Source organism: Piliocolobus tephrosceles, chromosome 9 (assembly GCF_002776525.5).
Source record: "Piliocolobus tephrosceles isolate RC106 chromosome 9, ASM277652v3, whole genome shotgun sequence".
Taxonomy (NCBI): Eukaryota; Metazoa; Chordata; class Mammalia; order Primates; family Cercopithecidae; genus Piliocolobus; species Piliocolobus tephrosceles.
Genome location: NC_045442.1, coordinates 33,826,340 through 33,849,705, shown reverse-complemented (window position 1 = coordinate 33,849,705; position 23,366 = coordinate 33,826,340). Strand labels below are relative to the sequence as shown.

Genomic DNA, 23,366 nt, shown 5'->3' with positions numbered 1-23,366 from the left:
TCGTGATCCGCGCGTCTCGGCCTCCCAAAGTGCTGGGATTACAGGCTTGAGCCACCGCGCCCGGCCAAATCATGCCATCTTTCTCCTGTCCAAGCTGAGAGATGCTTAAATGGTATTACCAATGCCTTGATTTCAGACCTGAGTTTCAAACCTGGACCGGGGGACTAAAACTTACATTTCTCTGTTGAATGATGGGCAAGTTCAGCTGGGCGAGAGCAGCTGAAAGCCAAAGTGGCGCCTCAGCAACAGAGTCTGTTACTCTGAAGTCCAAAGCGTACATGACACTTGGGGCCAGGCAGGAGTTTGGTACAAGCTAAGTAAATAGTTTTTCAGTGTCTCTGATCTTACATTATGGGGGAAAACTGGAAGTTCATCTTGGGTGACTTCTCATCTCCTGCAGAAATTTTCTTACAGAGAATTACAGAACTTTAGGCACCCCCTGTTTAATATGTTCCCTAATGGCCACAGCAGGAAAGAGCAATTAGCAAATTCCTGAATATTTCCTTCACATCATTTCCCAAAGCTTCTTTATGTAAGTAAGAGGTCCAGCCTTCATTACAGGCTTTTAGCAAATTAAAGCCATTTGCATTTTACAAGCATATTTGAATTCCACATACATTGCATCTCACACCAAGACATCACGTTCATTAGATAGCTTCATCTCTAATCAAGGCAGAAGGCTTTGAAAAAATAATTAGCCTTGAGATTAGAATTACACATTAAAATAATAAATGGATTTGCTAAGGCCACAAAGAAATGCCACTGGGGCATTCTAGTGTAGTTCCTCCCTATATTAATGGTTTCGGGTCAAATACTGCTAAAGTAAACTTGGTGACATTCATGTTGTTTTGGAAATGTTGATATTATGGCAACCAAATGCAAAGCATTGTTCCTGGGTCAGTGTTATCCAAACTTGTTTAAGCATAAAAATGACCTGGGGTGCTTAGTAAAAAGGCACGTTCCTAGGCTCCTCCCCACTCTGATTGAGTAAAGCAGGGGCCCAGAAATATGACTTTTTAATTAAGTACTTGGGGTGGGTCTTCAATCGGGGAAGTTTGAAAAACGATGCTCACAATAGCAACGTACAGCTCATTGAAGAGGCCCAAACATTCCAGGGCAATTTTGGAGTGTTGGGGTTTTGAAAGTCTCATCTGGAACATGAAAATGGTCCCCTGCCCTGCGTCTTTCCTTGGTCCTTAGAAGCTAATGCATAGCTGCTTCTATTGGCTGCAGCATAGGCCAGAGGCAGCTGCTGTGCCTGGGCAGGGCTCTGCTTCGGAAATCCAAGATCCTGGTCCTGGATGAGGCCACTGCTGCGGTGGATCTGGAGACAGACAACCTCATTCAGACGACCATCCAAAACGAGTTCGCCCACTGCACAGTGATCACCATCGCCCACAGGCTGCACACCATCATGGACAGTGACAAGTGAGTGTGGGGGGACAGGGCTTGACCCAGATGGCTTAACCCTTGCTCTACAGTAACAGTGTCCGCCGGGAAACACCTAACGGCAGAAGGTTTAACAACCACCATATTACTGATGAGGAAACTGAGACTTAGAGATGTCAAGTAATCTGGCCAAAATTTTACCTCAAGCGAATGAAAGCGAACGAGGTTGAGGGAACTATTCATATCTTGAGGGTAAAATTGGAAACTGTGTGTTGTGACAATTCACTGGGTATGAGGAGGTGGCAGCTCAAGCGGTGGGAGGCAGATGTTGACCGTAGACCTTCCCAACTGTCCTGAGCCTCAGCTGCTGCTCTGTGAAATAGCTAGACGCTTTCTATTCCTTCCAGCTGTGTCATATTACAATCAAAGTCAGTAATCTTAGAAAGCTGTTTGGCGATGATAGGCACCCTTTGTAAGCCAATGTATCCTTAAACAATGTGTACTTCTTTGAAAAACCCATGTAAATGGACTCATACTGCCTGTATTCTTCTATTACTTGATTCTTTTGTTCAATATTATTTGCAGAATTCATCCATTGTTGATGTGCGTAGCTGTGGCTCATTGATTTTCACTGCTTTGTAACCTTGTCTGATTATACCACAACTTAGTCCTGGTTATTCTTATAAATGCCTAGACTTTGAGATGCTGCTTTCTAAGACTTGTATTTCCTTCTTCCTTGTTTCAGGGTAATGGTCCTAGACAATGGGAAGATTATAGAGTACGGCAGCCCTGAAGAACTGCTACAAACCCCTGGACCCTTTTACTTTATGGCTAAGGAAGCTGGCATTGAGAATGTGAATAGCACAGAATTCTAGCAGAAGGCTCCATGGGTTAGAAAAGGACTATAAGAATAATTTCTTATTTAATTTTATTTTTTGTAAAATACAGAATACATACAAAAGTGTGTATAAAATGTACGTTTTAAAAAAGGATAAGTGAACATCCATGAACCTACTACCCAGGTTAAGAAAATAAATATCACCAGGTAGTTGAGAAACCCCTCGATTGTCTACCTTGATCGTACTTCCTTGCTACCCACCTCTCCCAGGGACAACCACTGTCCTGGATTTCACGATGATTGTTCCCTTGCCTTTCATTTCCGTTTTATCACCTTGGTATGTGTCTTTAAACAATGTATACCCTTTTTTACTTATGTAAGTGGACTGACTCACACTGCATACATCTTCTGTGACTTGATTCTTTTGTTCAATATTATATTTGAGATTCATCCATGGTCATGCAAATAGGTGTGTTATTTTTTTTTCACTGCTCTGTAGGCTGGCATTGTATGAATACAGCACAATGTATCAGTTTTAACATTGGGGATCATTAGCATTATTCTCAGGCTTTTTAAAATTATAAACAATACTACTATGGACATTCTGGTCTACATCTCCTGGCACATATGTAAGAGTTCCTCTAGGGTATAACCTAGGAATGGAGGGTATGCACATGTTTACATGCACTAACTAGCTGGTGCCAAACTACTAATGCCAACTGAAAATATTGCTGTCAATCTGATGAATATGAATTGACGTATCACTGAGAATTTCATTTGCATTTCCCTGGTATCTATTGGGGATGAATATATTTTCATGTTTCTGATTTGCATTTCCAATCATTTTTTAAATATTGTGTCTGATAAGTCCAGTGTCTGGATTCTTTATCTGTTGTTTCTGTTGGTTTTTACTCATGGTATTTTATTTCCTTGTATGTCTTGTGCATTTTTATTATAAGCTTGTTCTCCTTAAAACTTTGTGGACATTCTTTGAGGCCTAAGTTGACCGTGAGTTCTTCCTAAGGGAATTGGGAATGCATTAGCCTGTTGCCTGGGGCATTGCCCAGAACCTCTTTGAATGAAATTCTTCACTAAGGGATTTCAAACCACCGTGCAACCACAATCCTGTACAAGAGCTAGCTTGTGACTTACAGATTCTCGAGGGAGAGTGACAGGTTGGAGATGGGTATGGGGTTTTGTTGTTGTTTTTGACTCCTGCATTCTGCATGGCAGGATCTAGGCCTCTTTACCTGTATGTTGTAGGTATAACCCTTTCATGACACAGGTTCATCAGAAGGTTTTAGTTTGCACTGTAGCAGACCTTGACTTTACCTCTTGCCTTGGCATCCTACATCATCAACAAAGTGAGAGTTTAAGATCTCCTGGGCAGGAGATTTCAGAAGCCAGCCTAAGTTTGGGGACTTCCTCACCGCCTAGGGCCTTTGTGTCAGATTCTTCCGGGTTCTTCATATTCCTTACCTCCATTTCAGTGATGTAATGATAAAGATTTTGATTTATTCAGCATTTCACTGTCTGTTTAGTGAAGTGCTTAGCATTAAACTTCTGAAATGCAGGGCAAATAGCTAGTGTAAGCATACCTCTGTCTTGCCCTGAACAGTTAGGGGTTACATCTGTTTTCCCAAAATGGTAATAGCCCCCCCTTTCACACACACACAAAAATTGTCTCATTTGTATGAAAAACTTGTGTGCCTCCTACACATAGCCCTGTGAATTAGATTTTGAATCACAGCATGGATGGTGATCAACAAAGTTGTATAACTATTGAAGTGTTGGCTGGCGGGGGGGCACTATTCATGGAGAATCCCCTCCTTAATTCTGCAAACTAGATCTAGTACATTGTGAATATTCTATAATCAGTGGCTATTTTTTACAGCTAGCTTTTCAGATCTATACCTGCTTATGTACATGAAATGTAGCTCCTGTAAACTGCAGATTAGTATATATTAATTTAAGATGCCATCAATTGTAAAATAACTATTATTTTCCATACCATGAAGAAAGGATACTGCCAATTAAACTTTGGCATGCATTGTTTGTAAAATGCATCCTATTTGTGGAAAAAAAATAGCATTTTAAGATTAATACAATGCAATACCTGTAAAGCTCTGTAAGAGCTAAGTCATGTCCTTTATTTCTGCTATTGACCTTTGTTCTTTTTTCCTGATTGTTCCAGTCTCTATTGCTCTTTTAATCCAATATCATCATCATCATCATCACTTCTCTTATCTCTTTTTCTCAACTATTTCACTGCTAGATAGCTAACTACTGTTTTCACCATCTATTCTTTCTAATCATTAGAACTTCAAAAAACTACTTTTTTCTTTTTTTAGTGGTGTTTTTAATTTTTTTTTTTTTTTTTTTTTTTTTTTAGTGTTTATTTTGAAAGCACATTCCATACACGCAAACTTTCCAACTTGCTTCTTAAATGAGTTTTTAGATATAGAGCATTTAGAGGAGCAGGAGGAACTTTGGAAAACAAAGGAACTATTTATGCTGACAGCAGAAGCCAGAGAAATGCAAGCTTGGTAAAGCACCAATGGTAAAAGTGAAACTAAAGGAGAAGCCTGATACTTCCCCAATTTGTTTCTCAAACAAAATGGTCCAGCTGATGTCGGTATAGTTATCACCAGAGAACTTTGAAGATTACCAACCATCACTTATTTACTTAGCTTCCAGTAAATGTCTGACACTGTGCCAAAAATTTTTTAAAAACTATCTAGGACAGGCGCTGTGGCTCATACCTGTAACCCCAGCACTTTGGGACGCTGAGGTGGGTGGATCACCTGAGGTCAGGAGTTCGAGACCAGCCTGGCCAACATGGTGAAACCCCGTCTATACTAAAAATACAAAAATTAGCCAAGCATGGTGGCACATGCCTGTAATCACGGCTGCTCGGGAGGCTGAGGCAGGAGAATCCCTTGAACCTGGGAGGTGGAGGTTGTAGTGAGCCAGGATCGCGCCATTGCACTCTAGCCTGAGGGACAGAGCAAGACTCCATCTCAAAAAAAAAAAAAAAAAAAAAAAAAAAACAGTTATCTAATATAAACTAAAGATTACTTTCCATTGTGGCCTAATTAATATCCCCTTCACAAGCTTTATTTCACTTACCAATTTCAGGGACAATTTTAGATAACTACCTTAAACTATACATTCCCAAATTCCACCACATCATCACTGTTTTTCACTGATCTTTCGGACGCTTTCCGTGCCCTTCCCAATTCTTCTGGGTGCATGGAATCATAGTGTTTCAGAAGTAAAGGGGCCTATGCCATTGTTAAGCTACTGTCTTTCAGTTTCAAACCTACCCTTTTAGATTTTGCTCTGTGACGCTAGAAATCTCATTTCTGCTTTGCGAACTATTCCTATTAAGTTCTGACAATAGGAGGTGCTGGAGGGACACTGGACGCAGGCTGGATGAGGAAGAAAACGTGCTCCTCGTTGGCTCTGTTGCTATCAGCACCACTCTCACACTTTCTCTGCAGTGGCAGTTCTTTCTCACAAGCAGCCACATTGATTTTAGTTTGCAGTTTTTCAACACTCACAGAAACAGTGTCGTCAAGCCCAACACCAACACCAGCTGAGCAGCGTCCCCTTTTTCAGAAGCAATAAACAGACTGCAAGAAAACAAACTAATTTTAGATTGATACATTGGCACAAACAGGAAGAATAAGTCTATAAAAATATAAAGAATAAACCTGTAAGAATAAACCATCAGGCCTACATTTCTGGCAGAATAATTTTGCGTAAGCACTTTTGGAAACATCCTCAGAATAAATCTGTTTATATAATAGAATGAGAATACATTTAACCGCAAATGCATACTGATCATGAATTTATTTTAGAATTAGCAAACAATATTGTACAAACATTGATATTTAAATCTCTAAGCTCCTGCAACTTGGATTTAGTTAGCAAATACTATATTCTACTCTGAGTTTGGCCTTCCACATGGACTACACACTAGACTGGTTTTTGAAAGGTTTCATATTGTTTGAAAATACCATAAGTAGGCCACACAGTGACTCACACCTGCAACTCCAGCACACTTTGGGAGACCTAGGCAGGCCAGAACGCTCGAGCTCAGGAGTTCGAGACCAGCCTGAGCAACAAGGTAAGACCCCCCCCCGTCTCTACAAAAAAAGAAAAAATACAGAAAGTTAGCTAGGTGTAGTGGTGCGTGCCTGTAGTCCCAGCTACTCAGGAGGCTGAGGTGGAAGGATCGCTTGAGCCCAGAAGGTCGAGGCTGCAGTGAGCTGAGATCACACCACTCCATTCCAGCCTGTCAGCCGGGTGACAGAGTGGGACTCTGTCTCAAAAAAAAAAAAAAAAAAAAATCATAAGTAAAAGATTCTAAAAATGTATAAAACAATTGGCTGCCAAAAGCACTCCATTGTCATAGTCCTTTTAATTTCAAATGCAAGTAGTTATGCTGTAGAATTTAACTGTTACAATATAAAAAGCAACTATTTGTGGAAAAAGTAGAAAAAAGGAGAAAATGGCCAGGTGTAGTGGCTCACACCTGTAAACCCAACACTTTGGGAGGCCTAGGCAGGAGGACCATTTGAGCTCAGGAGTTCAAGACCGGACTGGGAATATATGTATGGCAGTGTTTCTTTAAGGTAAATGAACATAAAAATGAGAGGTTTTGGAAGAGAAGAAAAACTAGGCTAGTTTGGTTCTTACTGAATTTTGGAAATGGACTAGAATAGAGCTCCTTCTTCAATTCTAACAATCAAGGCCTTGGTCACCATATTGGTAATCTCTTGATTAATCCTCTTGGTTCTGACATGATTTCCATCTGGCGATTATGCCTGACAAACACTATTACGGATTTCAGATCCATCTGCCCTGTTCCTTGGCAGCCATCTTTGGGGCAATTACTTGCTGCTCAAGCCTGTAGACCAGGGGTGTCCAATCTTTGACCTCCCTGGGCCACATGGGAAGAAGAATCGTCTTGGGCCACATATAAAATACACCAACACTAATGATAGCTGATAAGCTTTAAAAAAAAAATCGCACAAAAAATCTGATTATGTTTTAAGAAAGTTTAGAAATTTGTGGTGGGCCACATTGAAAGTCATGGGCCACATGCGGCCCACAGGCCATGGGTTGGACAAGCTTGCTATAGACACTCGTTCTTCTCTGGGAGATAACTTGGTTGTCAGGAGATTGTGGATAGCACGGGTTGTACTATTAGCTCTGGTCACTAATAGTACACTAATAGTACAGGTATCAGGTATTGCTCCTGATACCTGGTGCTAAAAAATATCTTTGCCTGGCTGGCTTCTTTTGTAGTGCTTATCTGCAGGTAACCTGTGGTCTGGTTTGTCAGGGTTTGCATTCTGGTAACATGAAGGTAGCTTCTGGTATAATAAATATTTGCCTGGTTGACATGATTATTTGGTCCAATCTGTAAACCAATTACTCTTGGCCAGCTTTTCATTGTCCTTAATCCAACAGTCTAATTTCTCTGCATACTTGACTCCAATGTTAAGGTTGAACAGATTCTTTTTTTTTTTTTTTTGAGACGGAGTCTCGTTCTGTCGCCCAGGCTGGAGTGCAGTGGCCGGATCTCAGCTCATTGCAAGCTCCGCCTCCCGGGTTCACGCCATTCTCCTGCCTCAGCCTCCCCAGTAGCTGGGACTACAGGCACCTGCCACCTCGCCCGGCTAGTTTTTTTGTATTTTTTAGTAGAGACGGGGTTTCACCGTGTTAGCCAGGATGGTCTCGATCTCTTGACCTCGTGATCCGCCCGTCTTGGCCTCCCAAAGTGCTGGGATTACAGGCTTGAGCCACCGTGCCCGGCAGAATTCTTTTATTTTAGTTGGACCTAGAGTAGGGGTAGGGCTCTAGGGCCAAATTTGCCCTGCTACCTGTTTTTGCAAATAAAGTTTTACTGGAACACATCCATGCTCCTTTGTTTCTTTGTCATCTATGGCTGCTTTCATGTTACAATATAGAGTTGAGGATTTGGCCCACAAAGCTTAAAATATTTTACTATCTAGCCCTTTAAGAACAGGTTTGCTGACCACTGCTCTAGAGCCACCAATGTAGCCTGGACTGGGTCATGATTCCATGCTCAAAAAGACTATTTGCCGGCTGGGCACGGAGGCTCACGCCTGTAATCACAACACTTTGGAGGGCTGAGGTGGGCGGATCACCTGAGGTTAGGAGTTCAAGATCAGCCTGACCAACACGGAGAAACCCCGTCTCTACTAAAAATACAAAAAATTAGCTGTGCATGGTGGTGTGTGCTTGTAATTCCAGCTACTCGGGAGGCTGAGGCAGGAGAATCACTTGAACCTGGGAGGCAGAGGTTGTGGGGAGCCAAGATTGTGCCATTGCACTCCAGCCTGGGCACCAAGAGCAAAACTCCATCTAAAAAAAAAAAAAAAAAAAAAAAAAAGACTATTTGCCTTTAAAATGTCATGTGGCTTCATACCTGTGATAGAATAATGGTCCTCAAAGATGTCCACATCCTAATCCTCAAAGCCTGTAAATATCCCACCTTCCCTGGAAAAAAGGACTTTAATTGATGTGATTAAGTTAAGGATCTTCAGATGGGGAGACACCGTGGACTGGCCAGGTGGGCTCAATGTAAACACAGCATTCTTATGAAGGAGGCAGGACGGCCGGCGTGAGAGCGTGCTGTGATGACGGATGGAGAGAGACAGTTGAAAGTGCCACGCTGCTGGCTTTGAGGACAGAAGGAGTGGCCACAAGCCAGGGTATGCAGACCTTAGGAGTTGGAAAAGGTAAGGAAAGGAATCCTCCCCTGGAACCTCCGTGAGGAACCAGCCCTGCCAACACCTTGACTTTAGCCCGGTGAGACTAATTTTGAACTTCTGACCTCCAGAATGCTGAGATAAATTTGTTTTAAGCCACTAAATTTGTGGTAACTTGTTATAGCAATAGGAACTAATAAAAGTAAGCCCAAGTAGCTCTGATGAAACTGCCACAGTTCTTCAGCTAAAGTCAGTTTAATGGCAATTCATGGATCTTCTTCATTAAATCCCACCGTAGTTTGAATATGTAGAGGGTCATGCTGCCTTTTAAGCCCAGCTAAAAGTTGGTTGCAATACTCATGCCTGGCATCCCTTCTATCAAATTGCAAAAATCTTAATCAGTTTGAACAGAGTTGCAGGTCTTTTCTTGATCTCAACTGAAAGCTGTGGTGAGGACTGTTGTCAAAGTGAGTCCTGTCGATTTTGACGACGGCGGATTGAGAATTTCTCACCCTCAGCTTCCCTAATTCTGAACCTCTGGGTGGTTACTGTGGGAAATGCTTGGGTTAGACGCCGAGGTGTGGCGGTCCACAGGCATTGCTCTGTGCCGTGGTCCTGCTCCGTCTACAGGCCTGTCAGGGTGGCGGCAGGGTCTCACCCACCTGCTCCCCAGAAATGTTTCCTGAACGAATACATTGCTGAGACTCTAACCAGAGGCTTGCTCCCTTCCACCACCACCCCACAGCCTATCGCTGGGAAGGCACTAATTCTGCCCCTCCCTCCTTGAGGGTCATCTCTTGAGTGTTAAGGCATAGGTATCCCTATGTAGCTTGTAAAATCTGCGACTTGTGGAAAACTCCCTTCTTGACATATGTAAAATACTAATGCTGATCTGCACTAACAATCGCCGCGAAGCTCTAGCCGGCTGTGGGGAATGAGCCAGGGGCTCAGATCAGAGTCTGCTGCCCTGCTCTGCAGCACTGGCTGTTCTGCCACACACGGCAAAGGCCAACCGTGAAGACTTCAGCAGCATCACGTACCAACAGGCGGGAGTTTAACGCCCCATGAGTTATGTGGTGACCAGAGAGGGCAGTTCGCATGAAGTATTTAAAGCTGGAGGTTTCTCGGTCCTCAGGCATAAGGTTCTGAAAATGAAACACAGTTCAGAGTGCAACTGTTTTCTTCTAAGGCCCGTTTGTACTTCTGAGCCTGAACTAACACCCTCATCAACAGAATCCAAGCTTCACAATTGATTAAAACGGGGTGACACAAAATTCAATCCTTACTGAAACTGAGCTCCTCTGGAGCTCACATTTCATGAAAGTTTGTGGACATCATCTCATTGGATTCTCACAGTAACCTGAGAGGAACAGATACCTACTTACATACAATAATCAGAGGAGGCCCCATATCTATGTTTACACGTGATAGGTTCCCACCATCAGTCCCTGTCGTGGGACTCGTGGATGAAAGCACAACTGACCTACTTCCAGACAGAAGGGGAGGAACATCGGGAGGTAAGCCAGCAAGCTGGATTTAAGAATTTTCTTTGCCATTTCCTCCTAGAGTGTCTGAAACATCTGACACCCTCTACTTCCTTGGCTTTTGTAAATCCTGCTTTTCTGACAGTAAGAAGTCCCACTTTAAAAAATTGTCTAACAACAGGTGCTTCTCAAACCTTAATGTGCACACAAGTCACCTGAGGATCTTGTTCAAATAGACTGATTCAGTAACGCTGCGGAGGTGGGCCCTTGCAGGCCCAGCGGGCTCACAGGTGCTGGCAATGGCAATGCTGCCGGCCTGGAGACCACTCTTTTTTTTTTTTTTAAGGCGGAGGTTTGGGTAGGGCTGGGCGCAGTGGCTCAAGCCTGTAATCCCAGCACTTTGGGAGGCTGAGGCGGGCGGATCACCTGAGGTTGGGAGTTCGAGACCAGCCTGACCAACATGGAGACACCCCCATCTCTACTAAAAATACAAAATTAGCCGGGCGTGGTGGTGCATGTCTGTAATCCCAGCTACTTGGGAAGCTGAGGCAGGAGAATCGCTTGAACCGGGGAGGCAGAGGTTGCAGTGAGCAGAGATTACACCATTGCACTCCAGCCTGGGCACCAAGAGTGAAAGTCCGTCTCAAAAAAAAAAAAAAGGGTGGGTTCTTGCTGTTGCCCAGGCTGGGATGCAGTAGTGCTATCATAGCTCACTGCAGCCTCAAAGTCCTGGGCTGAAGGCGATACTCTTGCCTCAGCCTCCCAAGCAGCTGGGATTAAGGGCTTGAGCCACTGTGCCTGGCTCTGCAGGTCACGTTTTAAGGAGGAAGAGCCTAGAAGTCATCTGGTATTTAAAACAAAACTCATCCTTTTTTTTTTTTTAATCAAAAATTATTTGAGATGAAGTAACTACATAGATTTTGCAGTACTATGGAATCCTTATATTTAAAGTTACACAAAGACTCATCTTATAAACTTGCTCCCACCCCAGTTATCTCCCTTTTGCCTGTGATTCCATTATTCAATTTCATATTTTTGATAAATGCTGATTTTCTTCCATTCTCAATCTAATGCCTGAATCAGTTGGTTTATTTTCCCCATTCATTGGCTTTTCCTGCCTTTGGTCTGTTCTCCCTCCACAGCAGCCTGTTGCTATTTAGCTCACTGCAAGCTCCGCAGCCACCACACCCGGCTAATTTTTTGTATTTTTAGTAGAGATGGGGTTTCACCGTGTTAGCCAGGCTGGTCTTGATCTCCTGCCTCCGTGATCCGCCCACCTTGGCCTCTCAAAGTGCTGGGATTACAGATGTGAGCCACCGCACCTTGCTGCTATTTAGCTTTCTTAAAACAGGCCATCCCCTTAAAAACCTATGGGAGTTTATTACCTGACTCCTCACATTGAAATTCCTTGATTTGGACCTCAAACCTCTCCAATGTATTGTTTGTGTCAATGTTGTAGCATTCTTTTTTAATTGACCCAAAAAACGTACATATTTGTGTACGTGTTTTAAAATATGTATGTTGTAAAATGGCTAAATTGAGCTAATTAACATAGGCACATCCCATATGCTTCTCATTTTTTTGTAATGAGAACACTTAAAAATCTCATAGAAATTTTTAGGCCAGGCGTGGTGGCTCACACCTGTAATCCCAGCACTTTGAGAGGCCAAGGCAGGCGGATCATTTGAAGTCGGAGTTTGACACCACCCTGGTTAATGTGGTGAAACCCCACTTCTACTAAAAATGCAAAAAAAATTAGCCAGGCATGGTGGTGCATGCCTGTAGTCCCAGCTATTTGGGATGCTGAGGCAGGAGAATCGTTTGAACCTGGAGGGCGGAGGTTGCAGTGAGCCGAGATTGCACTATTGCACTCCAGCCTGGGTCACAGAGCGAAACTATGTCTTTAAAACTAAACAAAAAAACTCATGATTATTCAATATAATACATTAACTGTAGTTGTCATATTGTTTGATAAGTGTCTTGAACTTACTCCTAACTGAAATTTTAAATTCTTTGACTAACATCTACCAACCCCTACCTCACTCCCCCAGTGCATGGTAACCACCATTCTATTCTCTGCTTCTGTGAGTTCGTTTTTAGATTCCACATATGTGATGTCACATGATTTGTCTTTCTGTGCCTGGCATTTTTTTTTTTTTTTTTTTTTTTGAGATAGGGTCTCTCACTCCATAACCCGAGACTAGAGTGCAGTGGCACAATCAGGGCTCCCTGCAGCCTCGGCCCCTGGGGCTTAGGCGATCCTCCCACCTCAGCTTCCCAAGCAGCTGGGACTATCGGCATACACCGGTATGCCCAGCTAATTCTTGTGGGGTTTTTTTGGGGGGTGGTGTGGTGTGGGGTATTTTTTTTGTAGAGACGGGGTTTCACCATATTGCCCAGGCTTGTCGAACTCCTGGGCTCAAGCCATCCCAAAGTGCTAGGATTACAGGTATAAGCCACCCTGGCTGGCCCTGCCTGGCTTATTTTAATTAACAAGATGTCCTCCAGGTTCATCTAAATTGTTGCAAATGATAAGACTTCTTCCTTTTTAAGTCTGAATAGTATCCCATTGTGTATATGAACCACAATTTCTTTTTTTTTTTTTTGAGACAGAGTCTCGCTCTGTCACCCAGGCTGGAGTGCTGTGGGCGGATCTCAGCTCACTGCAAGCTCCGCCTCCCGGGTTCAAGCCATTGTCCTGCCTCAGCCTCCCGAGTAGCTGGGACTACAGGCGCCGCCACCTCGCCTGACTAGTTTTTTGTAGTTTTTAGTAGAAACGGGGTTTCACCGTGTTAGCCAGGATGGTCTCGATCTCCTGACCTCGTGATCCGCCCGTCTCGGCCTCCCAAAGTGCTGGGATTACAGGCTTGAGCCACCGCGCCCGGCCTATGAACCACAATTTCTTTGTCCATTCATCTGTTGAAGGACATAGATTGATTCCCTATCTTGGCTCTTGTGAATAATGTTGCTATGAACATCGGCGCGCAGATACCTCAACACAGAGCTCATTTCCTCTGGAATCCTAGTAGTGGGATTGCTGTATCATGTGGTAGTCTTATTTTTAATTTTTTGAGGAACCTTCATATTGTGTTTTCTATAGTGGCTTCACTAATTTACATTCTCACCAACAGAGTGTACAAGGGTTCCCTCTTCTCCACATTCTTTGAGCTATTTTGAAACATAGAATAGACTGTTGTAAACTATAGTCACCCTCCCGATCTCTCAAACCCTAGAGCTTAATTCTTCTAGCAAACTGTATATTTGTACCCATGAATCAAGCTCTCATCTCCCTTTCCCCTACCCCTCCCAGCCTCTGGTAACCATTAGTATACTCTCTTATTTTCATGAGATCTGCTGTCTCAGCTCCCACATATCAGTGAGAACACATATTTGTCTTTCTGTACTTGCCTCGTTTCACTTAATGATTCTAGTGCCATCATGTTGCTGCAAATGAGTGCCATACATTTTATGGCTGAATATATTGTGTATATATCTCCCCAATTTTTTTTGAGACAGAGTCTTGCTCTGTTGCCTAGGCTGCAGTACAGTGGCACGATCATGGCTCACTGAAGCCTCTGCTTCCCAGTTTCAAGCAATTCTCCTGCCTCACCCTCCCAGGAAGCTGGGACTACAAGTGCATACTACCATGGCTGGCTAATTTTTTATTTTTAGTAGAGATGGGGTTTCACTGTATTGCCCAGGCTGGTGTTGAGCTCCTGACCTTAGGTGATCTGCCCGCCTCGGCCTCCCAAAGTGCTGGGATTACAGGTGTGAGCCACTGCATCTGGGCTGTACCACATTTTTTGTATCTCTTCATCCATTTATGGGCACTTAGGTTGATTCCATATTTCAGCTGTTGTGAATAGTGCTGCAATAAACATGGAAGTGCAGGTATCTCTTCGATGTATTGATTTCCTTTCTATTGGATATATACCTAGTAGTGGAACCGCTAGATAATATGGTAGTTCTATTATTTTTTTGAGAAATTTCCGTATAGTTTTCTTTTTCTTTTTTTTATTGTTTTGAGACTGAGTCTCGCTCTGTCACCCAGGCTGGAGTGTGTGGCTGGATCTCCGCTCACTGCAAGCTCCGCCTCCTGGGTTCACACCATTCTCCTGCCTCAGCCTCCCGAGTAGCTGGGACTACAGGCACCCACCACCTCGCCCAGCTAGTTTTTTGTATTTTTTAGTAGAGACGGGGTTTCACCGTGTTAGCCAGGATGGTCACGATCTCCTGACCTCGTGATCCGCCCGTCTCGGCCTCCCAAAGTGCTGGGATTACAGGCTTGAGCCACCGTGCCCGGCCTTCACTATAGTTTTCTATAGTGGCTGTGCTAATTTACGTTCTCAGCTGTGTGCAAGGGATTCCCTTTCTCCGCAGCCTTGCCAGCATCTGTTATTTCTTGTCTGTGTGTGTGTGCGCGTCTTTTTTTTTTTTTTTTTTTTTTTTTTTTTTTTTTTGAAGTTTTACTTTAAGTTCTGGGATACATGTGTAGGGCGTGCAGGTTTGTTACATAGGTATACATGTGCATGGTTGTGGGCTGTACCTATCAACCCGTCATCTAGGTTTTAAGCCCCACATGCGTTGGGTATTTGTCCTGATGCTCTCCCTCCCTTTGTTCTCAATCCCCTGACAGACCCCAGAGTGTGATGTTCCCCTCCCTGTGTCCATGTGTTCTCATTGTTCAACTCCCACCTATGAGTGAGAACATGTGGTGTTTGGTTTTCTGTTCCTGTGTTAGTTTGCTGAGAATGATGGTTTCCAGCTTCCATCCATGTCCCTGCAAAGGACATGAACTCATCCTTTTTCATGGCTGCCTAGTATTCCACAGTGGATATGTGCCACATTTTCTTTAGTCTGTCATTGATGGGCATTTGGGTCGCTTCCAAGTCTTTTCTATGGTAAATAGTGCTGCAATAAACATATGTGCGCAAGTGTCTTTATCGAATGATTTATAATCCTTTGGGTATATACCCAGTAATGGGATTGCTGAGTCAAATGGTATTTCTGGTTCTAGATCCTTGAGGAATTGCCACACTGTCTTCCACAATGGTTAAACTAATTTACACTCCCACCAACAGTGTAAAAGCATTCCTATTTCTCCACAGCCTCGCCAGCATCTGTTTCCTGACTTTTTAATAATGGCCATTCTAACTGGCGTGAGATGGTATCTCATTGTGGTTTTGATTTGCATTTCTCTAATGACCAGTGAGGATGTGCTTTTTTTCATGTTCGTTGGATGCATAAATGACTTCTTCTGAGAAATGTCTGTTCATATTCTTTGCCCTCTTTTTGATGTGGGTTTTTTTTCTTGTAAATTAATTGAAGTTTCTTGTAGATTCTGGATATTAGACCTTTGTCAGATGGGTAGATTGCAAAAATTTTCTCCCATTTTGTAGGTTGCCTGTTCACTCTGATGGTAGTTTCTTTTGCCGTGCAGAAGCTCTTTAGTTTGAACAGATCACCTTTGTCAATTTTGGCTTTTGTTGCCATTGCTTTTTGTGTTTTCGTCATGAAGTCTTTGCCCGTGCCTATGTCCTGAATGGTATTGCCTAGGTTTTCTTCTAGGGTTTTCATGGTTTTGGGTTTTACATTTAAGTCTTTAATCCATCTTTAGTTAATTTTTGTATAAGGTGTAAGTAAGGGGTCCAGTTTCTGTTTTCTGCATATGGCTAGCCAGTTTTCCCAGCAGCATTTATTAAATAGGGAATCCTTTTCCCAATGCTTGTTTCTGTCAGGTTTGTTGAAGATCAGACGGTTGCAGAAGTGTGGTGTTATCTCTAAGGTCTCTGTTCTGTTCCACTAGTCTATATATCTGTTTTGGTACCAGTACCATGCTGTTTAGGGTACTGTAGCCTTGTAGTGTAGTTTGAAGTCAGATAGTATGATGCCTCCAGCTTGGTTCTTTTTGCTTAGGATTGTCTTGGCTATACAGACTCTTTTTTTGGTTCCATGAGAAATTTAAAGTAGCTTTTTCTAATTATGTGAAGAAAGTCAATGATAGCTTGATGGGAATAGCATTGAATCTATAAATTACTTTGGGCAGTATGGCCATTTTCATGATATTGATTCTTCCTATCCATGAACATGGAATGTTTTTCCATTTGTTTGTGTCCTCTCATTTCCTTGAGCAGTTCTTTGTAGTTCTTGAAGAGGTCCTTCACATCCCTTATAAGTAGGATTCCTAAGGCCAGGCGCGGTGGCTCAAGCCTGTAATCCCAGCACTTTGGGAGGCCGAGACGGGCGGATCACGAGGTCAGGAGATCGAGACCATCCTGGCTAACACGGTGAAACCCCGTCTCTACTAAAAACAAAAAAAAAAAAAGTAGGATTCCTAGATATTTTATTCTCTTTGGAGCAGTTGTGAATGGGAGTTCACTCATCATTTGACTGTGTTTGTCTGTTATTTGTGTATAGGAAAGCTTGCGATTTTTGCACATTGATTTTGTATCCTGAGACTTAGCTGAAGTTGCTTGTCAGTTTAAGGAGTTTTGGGCTGAGACGATGGTGTTTTCTAAATATACAATCATGTCATCTGCAAACAGAGACAATTTGACTTCCTCTCTTCCTGTCTGAATACCCTTTTTCTTCCTCTTGCCTGATAGCCCTGGCCAGAACTTCCAATATTATGTTGAATAGGAGTGGTAAGAGAGGGCATCCTTGTCTTGTGCTGGTTTTCAAAGGGAATGCGTCCAGCTTTTGTCCATTCAGTAAAATATTGGCTATGGGTTTGTCATAAATAGCTCTTATTATTTTGAGACGTTCCATCAATACCTAGCTTAAGAGTTTTTAGCATGAAGAGATGTTGAATTTTATTGAAGTCCTTTTCTGCATCTATTGAGATAATCATGTGCTTTTTGTCATTGGTTCTGTTTATGTGATAGATTATGTTTATTGATTTGTGTATAAATAGATTATGTTTATTGATTTGTGTATCTTGAACCAGCTTTGCATCCCAGGAATGAAGCCGACTTGGTCGTGGTGGATAAGCTTTTTGATGTGCTGCTGGATTCAGTTTGCCAGTATTTTATTGAGTTTCGCATCAATGTTCATCAGAGATATTGGCCTGAAATTTTCTTTTCTTGTTCTCTGCCAGGTTTTGGTATCAGGATGATGTTGGACTCATAAAATGAGTTATGGAGGATTCCCTCTTTTTCTATTGTTTGGAATAGTTTCAGAAGGAAGGGTACCAGCTCCTTTTTGTACCTCTGGTAGAATTTGACTGTGAATCCGTCTGGTCCTGGGCTTTTTTTGGTTAGTAGGCTATTAATTCCTGCCTCAATTTCAGAGCTTGTTGTTGGTCTATTCAGGGATTCGGCTTCTTCCTGGTTTAGTCTTGGGAGAGTGTATGTTTAGGAATATATCCATTTCTTCTAGATTTTCTAGTTTATTTGCATAGAGATGTTAATAGTATTCTCTGATGGTAGTTTGTATTTCTGTGGGATCAGTGGTGATATCCCCTTTATCATTTTTTATTGTATCTATTTGATTCATCTTGATTAGTCTAGCTAGTGGTCTATTTTGTTAATATTTTCGAAAACACAGCTCCTAGATTCATTCTTCTATTTTTAAGGGCTTTTCGTGTCTCTATCTCCTTCAATTCTGCTCTGATCTTAGTTATTTCTTGTCTTCTGCTAGCTTTTGGATTTGTTTGCTCTTGCCTCTCTAGTTCTTCTAATTGTGAAGTGAGGGTGTCGATTTTAGGTCTTTCCTGCTTTTTCCTGAGGGCATTTAGTGCTATAAATTTCCCTCTTAACACTGCTTTAAATGTGTCCCAGAAATTCTGGTATGTTGTCTCTTTGTTTCATTGGTTTCAAATAACTACTTTTTTTTTTTTTTTTTTTTTGAGATGGAGTCTTGCTCTGTTGCCCAGGCTGGAGTGCAGTGGCACAATCTCAGCTCACTGCAACGTCTGCCTCCTGGGTTCAAGCGATTCTCCTGCCTCAGCCTCCTGAGTAGCTGGGATTACAGGTGTGCACCACCAGGCCTGGCTAATTTTTGTATTTTTAGTAGAGACAGTGTTTCACCATGTTGGCCAGGCTGGTCTTGAACTCTTGACCTCATGATTCACCCAACTCAGCCTCCCAAAGTGCTGGGATTACAGGCGTGAGCCACTGTGCCCAGCCTCAAACAACTTCTTTATTTCTGCCTTAATTTTGTTACTTACCCAGTAGTTATTCAGGAGCAGGTTGTTCAGTTTCCGTGTAGTTGTGTGGTTTTGAGTGAGTTTCTTAATCCTGACTTATAATTTGATTGTACTGTGGTTTGAGAGTTTGTTATAATCTCTATTCTTTTGCATTTGCTGAGGAGTGCTTTACTTCCAATTATGTGGTTGATTTTAGAATAAATGCTATGTGGTGCTGAGAATGTATATTCTGTTGATTTGGGGTGGAGAGTTCTGTAGATGTCCATTAGGTCCACTTGGTGCAGAGCTGAGTTCAAGTCCTGGATATCCTTTTTAATTTTCTGTCTCATACATCTGTCTAATATAGACATTAGACAGTATATGGCTAGCCAGTTTTCCCAACAGCATTTATTAAATAGGGAATCCTTTTCCCATTGCTTGTTTCTGTCAGGTTTGTTGAAGATCAGATGGTTTACATGTGTGGTGTTATCTGTCTCTAAGGTCTCTGTTCTGTTCCATTGGTCTATATATCTGTTTTGGTACCAGTACCATGCTGTTCTGGGTACTGTAGCCTCATAGTATAGTTTGAAGTCAGGCTTCAATAAAGTCTCCCACTATTATTGTGTGAGAGTCTAGTCTCTTTGTAGGTCTCTAAGAACTTTTTTTATGAATCTGGGTGCTCCTGTATTGGGTGCATATACATTTAGGATAGTTAGCTCTTCCTGTTGCATTGATCCCTTTACCATTATGTAATGCCCTTGTCTTTTTTGATCTTTGTTGGTTTAAAGTCTGTTTATTAGACTAGGATTGCAACCCATTTTTTTTTGTTTTTGTTTTTGTTTTTGCCTTCCATTTGCTTGGTAAATAGTCCCTCCATCCCTTTATTTTGAGCCTAGGTGTGTCTTTGCACATGAAATGGGCCTCCTGAATACAGCACACTGATAGGTCTTGACTCTTCATCCAATTTGCCAGTCTGTGTCTTTTAATTTGGGCATTCAGCCCATTTACATTTAAGGTTAATATTATTATGTGTGAATTTGATCCTGACATCACGATGCTAGCTGGTTATTTTGCACAGTAGTTAATGCAGTTTTGTCATAGTGTTGTTGGTCTTTATACTGTTGTGTTTTTGCAGTGGCTGGTACTGGTTTTTCCTTTCCATACATGCACGCTGCCTATATTAACTCATGGAATCCCATCAACTCTACAAGGCGGATGCTATATTACTATCTCTACCTCAACCAGGGAACCGAGACAGAGGTCGGGTAATTTGCCAAGGTCACAAAGCTGTTAAGTGCCGGAAGCCAGATAGTCTGGCTCCAGAACAAGGTGCAGAGACTCAACCTGAGCCTGCAGGCCTGAGTTTTGTTTTGAGACAGTTTTGCTCTTGTTGCCCAGGCTGGAGTGCAATGGCATGATCTCGGCTCACTGCAACCTCTGCCTCCTGGGTTCAAGCAATTCTTCTGCCTCAGCCTCCGCCTCCCTAGTAGCTGGGATTACAGGCATGTGTCACCGTGCCTGGCTAATTTTTTGTATTTTTAGTAGAGCTGGGGTTTCTCCATGTTAGTCAGGCTGGTCTTGAACTCTGGACCTCAGGTGATCCGCCCGCCTCGGCCTCCCAAAGTGCCGGGATTACAGGTGTGAGCCACCGTGCCCAGCCCCGAGGCCTGAGTTTCAATTCACAACACCTCAAAAACTTGATGTATGACTTGGGTGAGTACAAATGTCTCTGGGCTCCATTTTCCTAGTCTTATCAGGTAAGAGTGGCGTCGGTGACTTGTCAGCTGCTTTCCCACAGCCCACCCATTCAACTGTGATTTCTATTCCTTAACAATACTGGGTGATTGCTTTACTGTCACTCACTCACTACAATGTCCTCAATTCCACCTCTGCCACTAGGCCTGCCACTCCCTTCCCTGCCCCCAACTGTCTGAGTGGCCACTCGGTGACCTTGTTAGATAATCTTGTGTATCAGTGTCCACATCTGCAAATCAGGGAAATACTTATCCCCTAGAGATCTCGGCTCTTCTGCTAGAATTTCATAGGACAAGATGGCTGAAAATAGAGGCAATCACCTGCAGCACGGACATCTTTTGAGGAATCAGATTCCTGTTTTGGAGACAGGGTCTTGCTGTCGCCCAGACTGGAGTACAGTGGTGTGATCTTGGCTCACTGCAACCTCTGCCACCCAGGTTCAAGCAATTCTCAGCCACTTGATTAGCCAGGACTATTGGCATGCAGCACCATGCCCGGCTAATTTTTGTATTTTCAGTAGAGATGGGGTTTCACCACATTGGCCAGGCTGGTCTCAAACTCTTAGCCTCAAGTGATCCACCCACCTTGGCCTCCCAAAGTGCTGGGATTATAGGTGTGAGCCACCACACTCGGCCTGAGTATATAGAGATTCTGTTGGAATCTTTGACAAAATGACTTTGGGCCGGCATTTTTTCAGTTAGCCTCTTCCATTTTCCCAGATCTGGGCATCACTCATTGTCAAGAAGGCATCGCCAGAAGCCCAGGAAAAACGCTCAGCTTAAACATGGAGGGAAATCAAGAAAACATCCATGGCCATTAGAAATGCTTTTATTTATAAAAGAACTACTTAAATATAAACATCTCTACATAGAAACACTCTTCACAAAAGGACTGTTGCATTACTGCCTTCTGACCGTGACCAGCGGAGACACTGTGGATGGAAGGACTCCATGGTGTCTCCCCAGACTCCCAGGATTTTAAGGCTAAATGTGCACTTGGAGGAACAGGGGCTGTAAGGCTATTTCTTCCCTTCTAAAAGACAAATCTCATGGTTTTCCATTCCAAGATAGGCTTCATAGCTGGGCAAAATCTTAAGATTTTTGCTCTAAGGGGTAAGTAAATATCTTCCTGAGACTGGGAGATATGATCAGGCACTTGGGCTTGGGCTCTGTCATCTCTGAAGCATGGAAGTTAGTGGTGAAAAAATCTTATTTCCAAGTCTAGGATACGCTACTTCTGGAATGGCTTATCCCAATTCAAGGAAGTCACATATGTTATGTTGTCTGCATCTATGGATGTAACTAAACAGTCGTTAGGGTGCTTGGATGAAGAAGAAAGACATCCAGTCTTCCACTAGGCTCAACTGGTTTCAGCTTAAAGCAGAATTAATACTTTTAATGGAATGGCTGGAGCTCTCATACTGTTATTCTAGCAAAATCTATCAATCATTGAGTCCAGGGCAGGGGCCACCAGACATTACAGACTGTGAAGACCATCAGAAAGGGGTCATTGAAGCTGGGGTAGTACGGTGGCTCACGCCTGTAATCCCAGTAGGGAGACAGGAGGGTTGTTCGAGCCCAGGCGTTTGAGACCAGCATGGGTAACATAGCAAGACCCCATCTCAAAAGAAAAAAATGTGTCAGTGATTGTACCTAACAAGGGAAGAGAATCTTTCAGATGAAGGGTCAACAGAAAATAAAGGCCCTAAACACTTCTAAAAGTAGAAAGCAGTTGAATTTTGCATAACCAATCTGGGAATAGAGTGAAAGAAACAAGGTTGCAGAAGGTAGTGTTTTAGGGACTTTAGAAATTCGGGGCAGTATGTATGAGAATGTGTGTTGGACACTGGAGGCTGGACACCCAGGAGCTTTGAAGTACTAGGTTCAATCCCGACAAACTCCTGGCCACGTGCAAGCACTGCCTCACGGGGTGCCCAGAGCCATTAATTCTCCATCTGAGTTGGCATCCGGTCAGCTGAGCATGGAACATGGGGCCACCCCAAACACAGTACAGCACAACCAATACCAACACTGTCTATTGCTAGAGCACAGCTTCCTGCATACCTAGGACACTGGGCTTCTGACTGGAAGTTTCTCCTTTCCAAAGGCCAGCTCCAACACTTGTCTCTCTTCTCATGGTCACTAAGTCATTTGCAAAGCCCCAGGGTCCATTCAAATTCTAGAGATTCTAGTGAGCATCAAGGTTTACAACCCAATCAAGGAGAACAAGATCTGTGGTGGGCTCCACCATGCCATGGTTAAGCAACGCAGACAGGGCCTGTGTCTCAGGAGCAGGCGCCCTCTCGGTGGGCCGCCAGAACCCTTGGCGGACTGAAAGCAAAGGCAGCAAGGCTGGGTGGTGGGCAGCATGGGCTCAGGTGTACTCGGTTTTGCGGATATAATTGGAGGGAACGTAGCCCTTCTTCCCGTTAACCTCAGCTAACCACCACTCTGTATTTCCTGTGACATCTTTAAACTCGAGGATCTTGAGTTTCTGATTAGCTGACACACTCAGCTCATTTGGGTTTCGTGCCTTGAAGGTGTAGACAGCAAAATAGACCTGTATGAGGGAGACAGAGAAAATGGGAAGTTGCTGGGAGCAATGCCATCCAACAGCTTTGTGTGGTGATGGGGAGGGTTCCACATCCACTTGCCCACATGTGGCTACTGAGCCCCTGAAATATGGCTAGTGAGACAGAGGAACTGAATTTTTCATCTTCATTTTAACTAAAATAAATTTAAATAGGTACATATGGATGATGGCTACCATAATAGGGCTGATCCAAAGGAAACACCAATTTGGCCAGGGGTGGTAGCTCGTGCCTGTAATCCCAGCACTCTGGGAGGCTGAGATGGGTGGATCACTGGAAGTTGGGAATTTAAAACCAGCCTGGCCAACATGGTGAAACCCTGCCTCTACTAAAAATACAAAAATCAGCTGGGCGTGGTGGTGCACACTTGTAATCCCAGCTACTCAGGAGGCTGAGGCAGGAGAATTGCTCCAATACAGGATGCAGAGGTTGCAGTGAG

At 43.2% G+C, this 23,366-nt stretch overlaps 2 protein-coding genes across 4 annotated transcripts in view; one reads left to right on the top strand and one right to left on the bottom strand.

Moving 5' to 3' along the window:
• Positions 1–2,446, top strand: part of ABCC2 (ATP binding cassette subfamily C member 2) — a 61,702-nt gene extending 59,256 nt beyond the window's left edge. The window contains exons 31-32 of the mRNA XM_023206400.2: positions 1,234–1,428; positions 2,135–2,446. Of these exons, the coding sequence (XP_023062168.2) occupies positions 1,234–1,428; positions 2,135–2,264 (325 nt within the window). The 3' untranslated portion in view covers positions 2,265–2,446. The remainder of the gene's footprint in view (positions 1–1,233; positions 1,429–2,134) is intronic.
• Positions 2,447–21,147: 18,701 nt separating this feature from the next.
• DNMBP (dynamin binding protein) overlaps positions 21,148–23,366 on the bottom strand; it is a 127,449-nt gene continuing 125,230 nt past the window's right edge. For all 3 annotated transcript variants that reach the window (XM_023206401.3, XM_026446552.1, XM_023206402.1), the window contains one exon: positions 21,148–22,896. In XM_023206401.3, the coding sequence (XP_023062169.2) occupies positions 22,711–22,896 (186 nt within the window). In that variant the 3' untranslated portion in view covers positions 21,148–22,710. The remainder of the gene's footprint in view (positions 22,897–23,366) is intronic.